Below are 16,776 nucleotides of genomic sequence, written 5' to 3'. Positions count from 1 at the left end.
CTGATTCCTTCACCCCACACCCCCATCCTAGACATCTTAACTGGGTTTTCCAGTTTAAAAAAATCTGAACGGTTCTTTAAAAATACAAATTGTGCTTTCCTCACTCTCCCCAGGTCCAGCGCTGAGCCTCCACCGTTGCTCCCGGTGTGCGTTATCAGCAGCAGTGGTGATGTAATGTTGACAGCGCTGCAGCCAGTCTGGCCAAGTTCATGACAATAAAGGCCCCGTCACACACAGAAATAAATCTTTGGCAGATCTGTGGTTGCAGTGAAATCATGGACATATTGTTCCATTTGTACACAGCCACAAACCTGGCACAGATTGTCCACAATTCCACAGATCAGCCACAGATCAGCCACAGATCTATCTCTGTGTGTGGCAGGGCCTTAACTCACCGGATGCAGCGGTGGAGACTCAGCACCGGACCTGGGGAGGGTGAGTAAAGCACAGTTCTGTTTTATCTGCAGCTGGGAAAACTCTTCTTACCATGGATCCAAAACGTTCAGAACCACCAAGAAAAGGAAAATATCCAAACCAAAAAGTTTTATAAATTAGTTTTGTTTTTGTTTTTTTTTTTTATTTCATATCAAATAAATTGTGTTTAGCTATAAAAGTTTCATCAGTACAAAATGTGGAAAATAAAAAATATAAATACCAGTGTACCATCGAAATGTAAACATTCATCTGTACGGATTATGTAGAAAAAGAATGGGAAGAAAGAACATGAACAGAATTGACACTTTTTTTTCCTGCACATAAATAGCAAGTTTTTGGCATCCACCTGTCCGTGGGCCGGCGTTCACAAGCACCCATTGTATCGGCTGACAACTGCTCGCTATTAATGCGGGATCTCATGAAAGGCAGTTGTTTAAGAGTCGAATTAACAGGTGCTGGAGAGCTCTGTAAACACAATTGTTGTTTGGTGACCGCGAGCGGCTCGCTTTATCCTGATCATTGTTAACGCTGCAGCTGCCCCGTAAGTGGGTTATCGGCGCTGCGGAGTAACACCTTCTTGGCATATAATCTAGCTATGTACAGTCACAAAAAATAGCAATGCATTTTAACACTTTTTGTCTCCGTCCTTCATCAAAAATAGAGGAAATAGCCCTTTTCTGCTTCCATAAAAAAAGGAATTTGGTTTTTAGAACCTGACGCGTTTTGGGTTTTGAGGACCACAGTGGAATATTGCATGGAGCAGGTGTCCCCAGATCTGGCGATGAGGCTCTGGATCACAGTCAGCACCTAAGAGCATAATATAAGTGTCATAGATACCCCAAAAAGCACACGGGACGGCGCCTGCTGCGCTCAGCCGTCGGCCAAGGCACTTGGGATTTTGGGATAACCCTTTGTAACAGTCTCTCGTGCACAAGAACGCGCTCAATCAATGGTTCCCGGAGCAGCCCGACTCCTCGTGCTTGTGAAGGAGGGACATACGTGAGAAAGTCCTGGAGCAGGTCCTGCACTGATATTTCTTCACATCCGAGTGGGTCTGAAGATGAGCGCGGAGATTGGAGCGGTCGGCGAATGCCCGGTTACAATGCGTGCAGGAAAATGGTTTCTCACCTGGTCAGAACACAAAAAAAAAAAAAAGAAAAAAGGAACGACATTAATAACCGGAAAATTAGAAAACGTGGCAGCCGCAGTGTGAATTAAGACGTGCGAGTCTAAGAAGGTTCTTAATTATATTGTCATTCATCCCTTTGTATAAGATGCTAATGGGAAGCGTCCACTGGTCATTTACTCCACAATGTCTTTAGCACATGAAGAGGATGTGAAATAAAAGCTGAAGGTGAATGAGAATGTGAGCCACGGGCAGCGGAGGGTCTGCGGGGGGCGCACCAACAGGTGCAACAGCCCTAAAAGCCGCCGGGGACCCACATTCATCATGATCCCTTGTAGACTGTGAGCCCTCGCGGGCAGGGACCTCTCTCCTCCTGTACCGGTCTGTGTCTTGTATAGTTTATGATTATTAAACTTGTCCCTATTATGTATACCCCTTTCACATGTAAAGCGCCATGGAATAAATGGCGCTATAATAATAAATAATAATTATTATTATGGGGCCATCTGAAAATTCAAATAGTGCGCCACAGAAGGACGAGGGTGGTGGGACGGGGATGCAATATTCTTCAAAGCCCCCAAATTTCGCCCTACCCCTCCTGATCAATGGAGCAGGTCCTTACCTGTGTGCGTCCGGATGTGTCCCTGCAGCAGCCAGGGTCTGGAGAACGCCTTCCCGCAGATCTTGCAGACGCAGGGCAGCGTGTGGCTCCTGATGTGCATCTTTAGGGCCCCTAAACTGACGTATTCCTTCTCACAGTATTTGCAGCTGAAAGACTTTCTGGTCTGCGAGTCGCAGTGCAGCTGCTTGTGCTTAGAGAGTCCGGCAAACGTAGAGTAAGACTTGCTGCATTGGTTACAGTGGAACTTCTCGGCTTCTGTGGCGGATGAGGCAGGACTAGGGGGGTCCGACGTCTTCCCCTCATCGTCTTCGCTGGAGAAGGAGGTGAGGTCCAGGGGTTTGGAGTCATCGCTGGAGGTGGAGATGGGAGATTTGCTGTAGTCAGGCTCAGTGGTGAAGAACGTTGTAAGTAAGCCAGTATCCCAGACCAGAGGTGGGAAGTAAGCTCCTGTGCTCAGGATCTCAGGCTGGGGGATCACAGGGATGGAGAACTTGTCATACAGGAAGGGGGATATGTAAACTGCAAGAGAGGAGGACAGCAACATCACAACTCTATCCACTCACATCATTACCAGACATGCCTTCATCAGTGCTCAGCATTAGCAGCTCCCATATACAGGGTACAGGGCTGTATGCTGGGAGCTTGGTCCCTTAGAGGGCTGCACCATGCACCATGCACACTGCTCCTTACCTGTCTGGCTCTCTAGCTCGCTGTAGTTGGGCTTCTTGGTGGCAGAGAAGTGTTTCTTTACCAGGAATGACCGGGGCATGGTGTCGGCAGGCGGCTGCGGCGTGGGCACTGGCAGCGGGAAGGCACTGTCCTGCCCGGCGCCGCGCTGCCTAATATGCAGCCTCCGGCCGGGGACCGCCCCTGTCACAGGCATTGTCAGCGCTACGCCAATCAGCGGGCAGGGGGCGGGGCAGGACGGAGACGCCCCCTCCTCCAGCAGGTGCCTGGAGCGGAGGAGTCTGCAGAAAGTGCTGAAGTGCTGCCAGAAATAGAGAGAGCGAAGAGGAAAACGGAGCACCAGCATCACACACCTGAGCATGATAAACCAGCGCAATCATCACACACCTGAGCATGATAAACCAGCGCCATCATCACACAGCTGAGCATGATAAACCAGCGCCATCATCACACAGCTGAGCATGATAAACCAGCGCCATCATCACACAGCTGAGCATGATAGCCCAGCATCACACACCTGAGCATGATAAACCAGCGCCATCATCACACAGCTGAGCATGATAGCCCAGCACCATCATCACACACCTGAGCATGCTAGCCCAGCACCAGCATTACACACCTGAGCATGATAAACCAGCGCCATCATCACACAGCTGAGCATGATAACCCAGCACCAGCATCACACACCTGAGCATAAACCAGCGCCATCATCACACAGCTGAGCATGATAGCCCAGCACCATCATCACACACCTGAGCATGATAGCCCAGCACCAGCATCACACACCTGAGCATGATAAACCAGCGCCATCATCACACAGCTGAGCATGATAGCCCAGCACCAGCATCACACACCGGAGCATGATAGCCCAGCACCATCATCACACACCTGAGCATGATAGCCCAGCACCATCATCACACAGCTGAGCATGATAGCCCAGCACCATCATCACACACCTGAGCATGATAGCCCAGCACCATCATCACACAGCTGAGCATGATAGCCCAGCACCATCATCACACACCTGAGCATAAACCAGCGCCATCATCACACAGCTGAGCATGATAGCCCAGCACCATCATCACACACCTGAGCATGATAGCCCAGCACCAGTATCCCACACCTGAACAGGATAGCCCAGCACCATCATCACACACCTGAGCATGATACCCCAGCGCCATCATCACACAGCTGAACAGGATAGCCCAGCACCAGCATCACACACCTGAGCATGATACCCCAGGACCAGCATCACACACCTGAGCATGATAGCCCAGCACCAGCATCACACACCTGAGCATGATAGCCCAGCACCAGTATCCCACACCTGAACAGGATAGCCCAGCACCAGCATCACACACCTGAGCAGGGTAGCCCAGCACCATCATCACACACCTGAGCATGACCATCATCACACACCTGTGCATGATAGCCCAGCACCATCATCCATGATCACACACCTGTGCATAATAGCCCAGCCCCATCATTTAACATCACAAACCTGTGCATGATATCACAGCACCATCCCACGCAGAATTATACATACACTAATACTGTATCACCCAGCATAATACATACAGACACCTGATCACTCAGCATCATGCATACACTAATAATTTCTGATCATCCAACATCTATACATACACTAATAATACCCGATCATTCACCTATATCTGAGTATCATTCATACAATCATACAACCCAGCATCTATACATACACCCATACCATTATACCTGATCACCTAGCATTAGTGATGAGCGAACACTAAAATGTACAAAGGGTCGTTACTCGAATCGAGTTGGTTGCACGCTCGGACAGGCTCGATTAACGTAATGAGTATAAAGGAAGTCAATGGGGAACTCAATCATTTTCCAGAAGACCCTACCAGGAGGGTTGCTGGGGCAGGAAAATTGCTGAAATGGATGGAAACAGCATGGGGAAGATGCCTGGATGCATCTCTGACTCCCCGGTTGATACTGAGAACTAAATAAATACATAACTTTAAAAAACGATGTGGGGTCTCCCTCCATTTTTTTATAGCCAGCCAAGATAAAGAAGACATCTGGGGGCTGCTATTATCTGGCTGAGAAGCCCAAAGGAATTTGTCCCTTCCCAGCCTAAAGGTCCCGTCACACACAGAGATAAATCTTTGGCAGATTTGTGGTTGCAGTGAAATCATGGACATATTGTTCCATTTGTACACAGCCACAAACCTGGCACTGATTGTCCACAATTTCACTTCAACCACAGATCTGCCGCAGATTTATCTCTGTGTGTGACAGGGCCTTAAAATTACTAGCCTCCAGGCAACCCAGAATTAGCGCATCACATTAGATGCGTAAAGACCCCTTTACACACTGCAACATCGCTAGCGATATTGCTGTAACGTCACCAGTTTTGTGACGTAATAGCGACCTACCCAGCGACATTGCAGTGTGTGAAACGCATCAGCGACCTGGCCCCCGCTGTGAGGTTGCTGATCGCTAGAAATCTTTCATGACCATTGTTTGGTCCATTGTTTCCCGCTGCGCAGCATGCATCGGTGTTTTTGACACCGTTACGACTTTGTTAGCCACTTCTCTTTCAAATAGCTGCTGTGTGACACGTCCCCAACGACCAGCGAGGTTGTTCTGCAGGTCCGTATCGCTGTTGCGTTGTTGGCCAGATATGCCTGTTTGACAGCTCACCAGAGACTTTCCAGCGATCCCGGCCAGGTCGAGATCGCTGGTGGGATCACTAGAAAGTCTCAGTGTGTAAAGGGGCCTTAAGTTCTGACGTTTCACCCCAGCTCTTCCTGATTGCTCTGGTGCAGTGACAATTGGGGTAATATTTTGGGAGGTTGAGGTCAGCTGTGAAATGTCACCTGAGGTTAGTAATGGAGAGGCATCTATCAAACACCCCCATTACTAACCCAGTAATTGAAAACAAAAAAAGACACAGGGAAAAAAATACTTTATTTTTCTGTCGTTCACCAATTTATTTAAAAAAAAAAAAGCCATGAAGATGCAAAGTAGTCCACCGTATCTGACGTAGTCAACAAATGGGAATCTGAAAGATGAAAAGAGAGTTAACGAAATAAAATTAAAAGACAGTGCCTCGGTTACCAATTTATTTAAAAAAAAATTCTGCAGCTCCGACATAGTCCATGGTGTTCCCATGACGTCCACCGATTCTGTAGTACAATCTATGGGGCTTCATTCTGAGAACGTCTCATAAGGCACTCTGTACAGTCACCGGGTATCGCAGAGCGCTGCCTGACCAGAACTGACCCCTAAAGCGTCATTCTCAGAACGAGGGATAGTGGGGGGGGGAGTCTTTCTTCAAATAAACTATTTGTGTCTGTGTGTTTTTTTTTCTTTTCACTTACTGTGTTAGTAATGGGGGTGTCTGATAGACCCCCTCTCCATTACTAGAGGGCTTGATGCCAGCTGACATTACACAACTGACATGAACACAAAAAAATAATACCCTGATCGTCACCGCACAAGGGTAATCAGGAAGAGCCAGCAAAGTGCCAGAACTGGAGCATCTAATGGAAGCACCACTTCTGGAGCATCTGCGTGCTTCTATTTTGTACACTGTGAAGGGCCCAATATCCATGGACCTTCCCAGCCTGATAATATCAGCCCCCAGCTGTCTGCTTTACCTTGGCTGGTTATCAAAAATAGGGGGACCCAACACCATTTTTTTAAATTATTTATTTGGTTAAACAAAAGGTTAAAAACACTCTTTAGTGCCACATGAAAGGCATAAACCCGCTCTAATCTAAGCTTTCCCTCCTCCATCAACTCTCCCTGAACTGCTTCCAGAGGACAGTGTGACGAACATCGTGCCCACAAGTTTCATATTAGACCTGACGATGTGATGTGGCCGTCCAATCACAGTAATGACAATAGCCAACATGGTGTATGGTAGGCAATCCCTGTGTAACAGCCACAAAACATGGGTGGGGACTTGAGCATGGCGCTCGAGCACCCGCGATACCTGATTGAGCATGCTCGCTCATCCCTACCCGGCATCTATACATACATTAATAATACCAGAGCACCCTGCACTAAGACCTAAAAATACCCACAAACTTAGAGCCAATGACTGAGGATTCGGAACTAAGTATAAAAACATAACATTAATAAATAACAATAATTAACAAATAATATTAGTAATAATAATAATAAAAAATTAACCCTTGATCACCCAGGCCAGCAGCTATCTGAGCACATGGCATCCATACATACTAACCCAGCACTTATAATACCTGCAAACCCAGAACCAATAAGTGAGGACCAAATAATAAAACTAATAATAACAATAATCACTTATATTTTATCACCCAGCACCTACTTATACCTGAGCCCCCAAAACTAACAAAATCAGAGCAAATAAGGGGCACTTTGCACACTACGACATCGCAGGTGCGATGTCGGAGGGGTCATGTCGAAAGTGACGCACTTCCTGCGTCGCTCTCGACATCGTAGTGTGTAAATCCTAGATGATACGATTAACGAGCGCAAAATCGTTGTAATTGTATCATCGGTGTAGCATCGGCGAATTCCATAATTACGCTGACACGACGGTCCGATGTTGTTCCTTGCTCCTGCGGCAGCACACATCGCTGTGTGTGAAGCCGTTGGAGCGAGGAACATCACCTTACCTGCTAACCGCAGCTCATGCCGACTATGCTGAAGGAAGGAGGTGGGCGGGATGTTTAAGTCCCGCTCTGCTCCGTCCCTCCGCTGCTAATTGCCGCCTGCCGTGTGATGTCGCAGTGACGCCGCACGACCCGTCCCCTTAATGATGAGACGGTTCACCGGCCAGAGCGACGTCGCAGGGCAGGTGAGTGCATGTGAAGCTGCCGTAGCGATAATGTTCGCTACGGCAGCTATCACAATGATATCGCAGCTGCGACGGGGGCAGGGACTATCGTGCTCGGCATCGCAAGCATCGGCTTGCGATGTCGTAGTGTGCAAAGTGCCCCTAACACTACTAACACCAAATCCCAAAATAGAAACTGAAGACACAGGACCAATAAAGGAAACATATAATAATAATAATAATTATTATTATTATTATTATTAAACAGTAATCGCCGATCACTCAGCCTTGCACACCCAACACTATTAATACCCATGTACCTATACCCGAGCCCCCAGTACCAGTGACCCACACATATCCAACCAGCATTAATAATCTTGAAGGGACCACTGATGACTATGCAGGGTCAGGGGGGAGGCCACATGGGGTCCCTTAGAGAATTATCACACATTGTCACCATTACAAAACTCCATTGTGGAAGCTCCTTACTGGAGACAATGCAGGAACCTGCCCTCTCCTAATAGTTTTCTTTCCGCCCATTCCCCTCTTTGCAGGCTCATTGCCCCCGGGTTGTGTTGTTTTGTGACTTGCGCCTTATTTACACTGCAGACAATGAATTGCACTTGCTTTTTTGGTAAAAGAGGCCTAGCCTGCTGTGAAGTTCAATGGGTAAAACCCACAACAACAACATGGTGGTTGGGTCCAAAATTTGGAGTGTGTCTCATGTATAAGAGGTCTAAAGTTTAGGCAACAATCAGATAATACTGATCTGAATGCATAGTATTGATCCATCAGTCACATAATACTGATCCAAATGCACAGTATTGATCCATCAGTCACATAATACTGATCCAAATGCACAGTATTGATCCATCAGAGGAATGAGTGGCTCTCAGCCTCACATATATGGCCTGGGATTGGTTCCCTTTGCTATGGCTTTTCCGAAATTATGGATTATCCTATAACCCCGCACTTGCTGGATTCTAAGATTCTTAGAATTTCGGGATTATTGGAAGATAGATCAGACATTTCTGTGAATGTGTCATTGGTTTGCAGAAATATCCCCCCTTTCACATAATCTTCAGTAGGGTGTGAATGTACCAGAAGAAACATGGTAAAATCGTGGGAAGATCTGCTCGTTTCCTAAATATTTAGAAAGATCTGGAGCTGCTGCTGCAGTCGGTGGATGTGGGGGGCTGCTCTTTTATCTTGGGCCCCCCCAACTCTCCCTGGTGCTGGGATTATTAGGAAAGTTGTCCTTCAGACAGGCCCACACGTGTCGGCCAGATGCCACCTGACCCCTGTGCATTCCTCTGACACTACAGTATGGACAGGTGACAGCAGACCCAGAGGGATCCTGGCTCCTGCCGCTCACTTTTAACTTTGCAGAGTCTCTCATGTTGTCCATGGGTGGCTGGGAAATGACGGTGTCCTTTTTCTGAGAGTGCATACAGTTTATATACAGGGAGCATAAACCCCTAGATGAAACCCTCTTAGCTTGTGGCCCAAGAAGAATATTCCTGACCCCCTCCCAATACACAAACCTCTAAGATCCAAAGTGACAACTGCAGAAGGGCTACAGATCAGGCATGTGGACAAAAGAGGGGACCGCAAAAGATCAAACTGCTGCATCACAATAAAGGACCCTGGCCTTGTTTGCCCATTTTCAGCCCCTCCTATGAGATGTGGGTGATGGCACAGAAACTAGTGCTGTCCTCTAAAATCAGACAGCTGCCCAAACTAAAGCTATGATAAAAGGGTTAGCTTTCATTGGGAACCACTGGGGCTGGATACCTTCCCCGATGGCCATTGTCCTGTTAGTGCGCTGGTCATGGACCTATAGAATGGAATGGATCATTTTGTTCCACGATTCCGATAAAAACGGACGTCTGTGATTTTTTGTAGACCATTTGGTCGGCAAAAACCCAAACATGTGAGCAGCTCCATAGACTACAATGGGTATGTGGACTATCCGTAAAAAGCACAGAACACGCACTTCTGCATAAGACCCTAGGCCAAAATTAGATGTCCATGGAATATACGGCCCGTCATATATGGACTGATTGCTTGACCGAGTGACCCAAACTCAACAGACTCAGGCACATATGGGGCTGGCAAGTTCAGATTTGGAGACCCACGCCTGAACATGGACAGCGTTTTACGTTGCCTAAGGTCATCCCCAGCATTCAATTTAGTGTAGACAAATATCGCGAAACCTCTCCAAAGCAGCAGCCCCTTGTCCACACCGGATTCTGCGAGCCCCCATCCATCACATATATTATACAACTACCTGCAGACTGTGAGCCCTCGTGGGCAGGGACCTCTATCCTCCTGTACCTGTCTGTGCCTTGTATGGTTCATGATGATTGTTCTTGTCCCTACTATGTGTACCCCTGTAAAGTGTCATGGTATAAATGGCACTATAATAATAATAATAATAATAATAATATCTTGTAAAACCCACCTCCCTAGAAGCGTTTCAATGCTGCTTTGGATATCAATAGTGTTTAGTGCATATTTTCACAAATATTAGCATATAGATTGTACCAAAATATAACTATATATAGTTTCATATATATATATATAACTATACGTATATATATATATATATATATATCTATACGTATATATATTTATTTATATTTATATGTTATACTAATATTTATGGCATTATGAATTTACCCATATCATACTGGCGTACGTTTCTTTTTTTAAAATCAGTTTATATCTTTATGACGTCTTTTCTTCTTCTTTCTCACTTCTAGCTTATTTGATATGATTGTACAATATCCTATTGACAGGATACACCCCAATGTTTAGATACTCTATGACTAAAGCGGGCTTTACACACTGCGACATCGCTAGCAATGTCGCTGGTGAAAGCACCCGCCCCCGTCGGTTGTGCGTCACGGGCAAATCGCTGCCCGTGGCGCACAATATCGCTAGGACCCATCACACGGACTTACCTGCCTAGCGACGTCGCTGTGGCCGGAGAACCACTTCCTTTCTAAGGGGGAGGGACGTTCGGCGTCACAGCGGCGTCACTAAGCGGCCGCCCAATAGAAGCGGATGGGTAGAGATGAACGGCCGTAACATCCCGCCCACCTCCTTCCTTCCGCATTGCCGGCGGCCGCAGGTACGGTGATGTTCCTCGTTCCTGCGGTGTCACACGTAACGATGTGTGCTGCAGCAGGAACGACGAACAACCTGCGTCCTGCAACAGCAACGATAATCGGGAAAGGAACGACGTGTCAACGACCAATGATTAGGTAAGTAATTTTGATAGTTAACGGTCATTCCTGCATTTCACACGCAACGACGTCGCTATCGAGGCCGGATGTGCGTCATGAATTCCGTGACCCCCAACGACATCTCGTTAGCAATGTCGTTGCGTGTGAAGCCCGCTTAAGGACGACAACTCCATAAATGCGTCAAAGTGGCTTTATTTGGGAGGATATCCTATTTTAATTTAGCAGTATAAAATTTGAAGATTTTATTTATGGAAGTGTCAATCCAAATTTCCTTTTGCAGTTGTGGATTGTGGTCCCAGGGTGCACTGTGCATTTTAGGCTAAAATCACTGGCATTTAGAGCTCTGTTTTCTGATCCTTTATAAGATCTCCTTTAAGAAACGCCTTTGTTCCTTGGACTGGCAAAACCAGTGTCCGACGGGTTCAATTAACTACAAGGCTGTATTCAAACGTTGCATCTTTGTGGCATTATTTCATTAGTTTTATGCAATAAAAGCTGCTTTTTACAGCATCAGGAAAAGCTAGATTTCAGAAATCTCCTGCACACTTTGCTTTTTTTCTTTGACAAATGAAAAACTGCTGCGTTTTTTTAAATAATCAGCGTGTCAATTCTTTCAGTGTTTTTCCAGCACTTTTTCACCTTTGAAAGCAATGAGAAAGTGAAAAAAAAGCAACTGCTGCATTTTTGCTGCATAAAACTAACATGCACAAATGACAAAAAACAGCCAAAACACGCAACAACAAAAAAAACAACTAAGCAAAACCTTCTTAGAAACAGGTTGTTTTTTTTAAAGCTATGTGCCCACGGGAGCTTGTTTCTGCGGATTTTGCCGCGGAAAACCTGCGGATTTTTCTGGATTTTCCAGATAAATCCGCAGGTTTTAGCATGTACAGTCACTTCCCATGTTATCCTATGGGACATGGGGAGTGCTGTGTCCACGCTGCGGAAAGTGCGGCTGCCGAACATGCTGCGGATGTCCGCATCCGAATGTATAATTGCATGTCCCGGCCCTCCACTATGGAGATAGAGGCCGGGACGTCCGCAGGTAATTCACATGAATGTCCGCATGTTTCCTGCAGCTATTCCGCTGGAATCTCGCAGCTAAAAATAGCTGCATTCGCCAGCGAGCAGCTTCGGGAAACATGCGCTCGTACCAGCGGATACATCCGCAGGTACGAGCGCCCGTGGGCACATAGCCTTACTGTCAAAGAGCAGATTTTGGCTGCAGCAAAAATGCACCGTGTGAACATGGCCTAATAGGCTCTGTTTGGTTTTTTTTCAAGTAATAGTTATAAAAGTGATGTAAATAACGACTACTTAGCACAGGTGATTGATATTTTCATTTAGCGCTGATTTATATAGGACAACAGGTAAGCCTTCACCTTTATTATCTATACTTCTAACCGTCTCCTTGCTCTTCACCCTGTAGAATGAAAGCCACAAGGGCAGGGTCCTCTTCCCTCTGTACCAGTCTGTCTATGGTAAGTTGTATATGTATTCTGTATGTAACTCCTTCTTGTATAAGTATTTTGTATGTAACTCCATGGAATTAATGGTGCTTTAGAAATAAATAATAATAATGATGATGCTCAAATCCTGGTACAAAGTTTCATAGTGACACAGCAACAGCACCACCTAGTGGTGAAAGTGTTGTACAGCAATCTATGAAAATACACTAAATTGGGATTTAGTATAAACTAGCTATTGCAAGCTCTATACCTATTAGGACGGCCATAAATTCTCTCATAGAGAACAAAATGTCTATCTTCTCCATTCCAGGAGCTTGCAGATATTGGACTACACGCAACAGTCTCCCAATTGCAGTCCGATGCTGTCCACACCCCAATAGACTTGAATGGGCGAATCTCCTCGGATTTCTTCATGCTGAGATTTTTTTTTTTCACTGAGTGATTCCCTCCAGTCCCTCCCCCCCACCCCACCCCCGAATAAGTGGTCTGGGTGCTATTTAATAAAAAAAACTGGACAGCACTCCTCAGATTTATATGGTGGTGTGAGCACTTATACTGCAGCCAAAGGGCTGACCATGACCCGGGCAAACCACAACTGGGCTGTCAGCAAAGAGCCAGGTCAGAGTCAGACGAGGAGCAGACACAAGAGGCAGGAGCAATATATAGGCCCTTGCAGTGCCAAAGCTCATCATAATGCACAATTCCATCTACTATGGAGGAAGTGGACCCCTTATATCTTGCAGGTACCCACGTTACACCAATGAGCCTTGCAGTGATGGGGTTCCTTGGTTCAAATCCCACTAAGGGCAACATCTGCAAGGAGTTTGTATGTTCTCTGTGGGTTTCCTCCGGATTTTCCAGTTTCCTCCCACACTCCAAAGACATACTGATAAGGAATGTAGATTGAGAGCCCCAATGGGAAAAGTGTTGCTGATGTATCTTAAGGGCTGTGTAATTAAAGGTACTATATAAGTGAGTAAATATTATTATTATTATTATTATTATATGCGCCCCCCCCCCAGTCAGGTTATGAACAAATGGTCTAACTCCATGAAATTCTGTATCTGGCTGCACATAACTTCTGCTAAACCGGCACTAACTAAACTAAAGGCCCTGTCACACACAGATCTGTGGTTGCAGTGAAATTGTGGACAATCAGTGCCAGGTTTGTGGCTGTGTACAAATGGAACAATATGTCCATGATTTCACTGCAACCACAGATCTGCCAAAGATTTATCTGTGTGTGTGACGGGGCCTTAAGTGTTAAGAAGGGACAGAGCAGAAACATCTTGTAATTCAACATACATTTCTTAAGAAACTTAACATTCAGCTTAAACGGATTCCCCCAACCTGAGACGCACATCCTGACATTAGGCACGAGATCAGAAAAGCTGTGACATCACTGCCGCCTGGTGGTGACAACAGGTAATTACACAAGAACATTCCAATGGATGCCGGTGTCTGGATTTTAATCTGATTCTTCACTATTGACAGTGGATTTATTACCTCTTCTGCATAAATCAATAATTGGCACAGGAGGTATTCTTTTAGCTGTGATTTGCAAACTAAGAAAAGTCCCAAAACACTCCATGCAAATCAGTTAGTGATTGTGCACTGATGTGATATCTGCGTGCTAAGTGTTTTTTATTTGTGCATGTTGTCTCATTGTTTTTTACATTTTAAATTTAAAAACCCCAATGGCGGAAATTTCTCAAGTTTGTCCTAATGCTATACAGCTGCACATGTCCTATTTTCCTATGTGTTCTACCAATGTATTCAAATGTACTTATTGTAGTCTATGGGGATGTTCATGACTAGGCAAAAAAACCAGACGTCTGAATTTGATCCTAGTCTAAAAGGACACGTCTCCCTAAGCGACATCGCTAGCAACATCGCTGCTGAGTCACGTTTTTTGTGACGCAACAGCGATCTTGCTAGCGATGTCGCTGTGTGTGACATCCAGCAACAACCGGGCCCCTGCTGTGAGGTTGCCGGTTGTTGCTGAATGTCCTGGACCATTTTTTAGTTGTTGCTCTCCCGCTGTGAAGCGCACATCGCTGTGTGTGACAGCAGGAGAGCAACAACTGAATGTGCAGGGAGCTGGCTTCTGACAGCCTGCGGTAAGCTGTAACCAAGGTACATATATCGGGTAACCAAGCGAAGCGCTTTGCTTGGTTACCCGATATTTACCTTGGTTACTAGCGTCCGCCGCTCTCACGCTGCAAGTGCCGGCTCCCTGCACTCGTAGCCAGAGTACACATCGGGTAAATAAGCAAAGTGGTTTATTAACCCGATGTGTACTCTGGCTACGAGTGCAGGGAGCCAGCGCTAAGCGATTAGCGCTGGTAACCAAGCGCTTGGTTACCCAATATTTACCTTAGTTACCAAGCGCAGCGTCGCTGGGGGATGGTCACTGGTGAGATCTGCCTGTTTGACAGCTCACCAGTGACCATGTAGCGACGCTCCAGCGATCCCTGCCAGGTCAGGTCGCTGGAGCGTCGCTTAGTGTGACGGTACCTTTAGAGCAAAATCCACACACAAGTCTATGTCTGTGAAAAACTAGGACAGCACACCGATGGGTCAGATCATATAGAAGTATTCATTTTTCATCAGTGTCGTCATCCATAGTTTTACTTCTGACATCCGTTTTGTACATCAACTTTTGAAAATATATTAAAAAGGACAAATACAGTTTCCCATCTTAATTGCAGTGGCTCCATCAGACACACGGCCCATGGATAGTAACCTGTATGTGATCCATTTCTTCGTCAACTGAGTTAGAACTATCATTTTTTTTTACCAAATCATCTGAGCTCCATTAGAGTCAGCAGCGTTTCATCAGAAATTAGTCCAATTTTCATCAGGTTTTTCTCGGATGCATTTCTCTGCTTTTTCCTATCCAGCCGTTCTTGAACATGGACATGCCATTTGAGTGCCAATCCATTTTTTTTCCCCACAAACCCATAGACTAGGATGGCTGATTAAGATCCTATACGTAACCGCAATTTTTCACTTGGGCCACATTGACTTACATCGGTCCTTATATTGGTCACATGCACCAATTATACAGTGTGTCCACCCATATCCTGTGTACAATGGATCAGTCCAGATACATAATATACAGTGTCCATATCCTGTCCACCGCCATTAGCTTAAGAACAGCGTCAGCTATAGGCATAGAAGTGGTGTCTAGGTATAGTAAAGTAGCCATGTGCTACGCAATGAAACCACCTATAGCGCCACCTGGTGGAAAACAACGGAATTAGCATTTTTATTTTGAAAACGAAACGAGAGAGAAAAAAGGTGAATTACAAAGTTGTAAGACATCATCAATTCAATACGAATTGACACCTTGCATACAGAAATGCTATGATTAGAACGTGTAAAACTCACAAGGCTGCGGACGTGAAGTGATACCTCATGGAGACCTTCCTACAAGTCATTGGGTATGGTGTCTGCGTGGTGTGGCCTCCACGCTCACCTGACCTGACCCCATTGGACTTCTTTCTGTGAGGTCACATCAAACAGCAGGTGTATGCGACCCCTCCACCAACATTGCAGGACCTACGACGACGTATCACAGATGCTTGTGCAAACGTGTCACCTACCATATTGCACAACGTGCAGCAAGATACAGTATACTGTCCAGAGTCCAGATGCGCATTGCAGCTGACAGTGGCCACTTTGAGCATCAAAGTTAAATGAGCGCCATATGCGTTACCAGCAGTGTGTGTGTGCGCGTGTGTTCGTGGGTTTCATATCATACCATTTCTGTATGCAAGATGTCGATTCGTATAGAATTCTCATTCCATTTGAGTTAAAAATGCTCACTCCATTGTTTTCCACCAGGTGGCGCTATAGGTGGTTTCATTGCGTAGCGCATGGCTACTTTACTATACCTAGACACCACTTCTATGCCTATAGCTGCCGCCATTCTCAAGTTAATGGCGGTGGACAGGATATGGGTGGACACACTGTATGCTCATTTAAATGAGGCCTTAGTGATAATCAGAGCTTATAGAGGCAACTCTGATAGCACCAGATTGCAATGTATTGTTTTTTTGTTTGTTTGTTTTTTTTATTAGGGTGGGTGTTTGGGAAGGGGATCCATTTACTTAAATGGGAAAGGTTGTAGCATGTGCAAGGGCATACAGACAATGGTAGGTGTCTATTTATACAGAAGAAACAAAGAAATAAAAAAAAAAAAAAAACAAACAAACACTGATCGACTACAGATGTGAGATTTGGATGTAAATGTGTCCTATATATGAGAATATTACATGCGAGACCATGGAGACCCAACCTCAGCAGATGCACCATTAGGTCCTGATGGTGTGATGTCTGTGACTAGCACATTATGTAGAATCACACAG

The 16,776-nt window shown here is 45.8% G+C and overlaps 1 protein-coding gene across 1 annotated transcript; it reads right to left on the bottom strand.

The window, feature by feature from the left end:
- Positions 1-578: 578 nt before the first annotated feature.
- On the bottom strand, positions 579-3,010 carry SNAI1 (snail family transcriptional repressor 1). The gene is made up of 3 exons (XM_075347855.1): positions 2,874-3,010; positions 2,184-2,702; positions 579-1,563 (listed from the first exon to the last, which is right to left on the bottom strand). Exons 1-3 carry the CDS (start codon positions 2,950-2,952, stop codon positions 1,382-1,384), a joined length of 780 nt encoding a protein of 259 aa, XP_075203970.1. The 5' UTR covers positions 2,953-3,010; the 3' UTR covers positions 579-1,381.
- Between the last annotated feature and the right edge of the window lie 13,766 nt (positions 3,011-16,776).

The sequence above is a fragment of the Anomaloglossus baeobatrachus genome, chromosome 5 (assembly GCF_048569485.1).
Source record: "Anomaloglossus baeobatrachus isolate aAnoBae1 chromosome 5, aAnoBae1.hap1, whole genome shotgun sequence".
Classification (NCBI taxonomy): domain Eukaryota; kingdom Metazoa; phylum Chordata; class Amphibia; order Anura; family Aromobatidae; genus Anomaloglossus; species Anomaloglossus baeobatrachus.
Note: the sequence above shows the minus strand (reverse complement) of the source record. Positions and strands in the feature narration are given on the sequence as shown.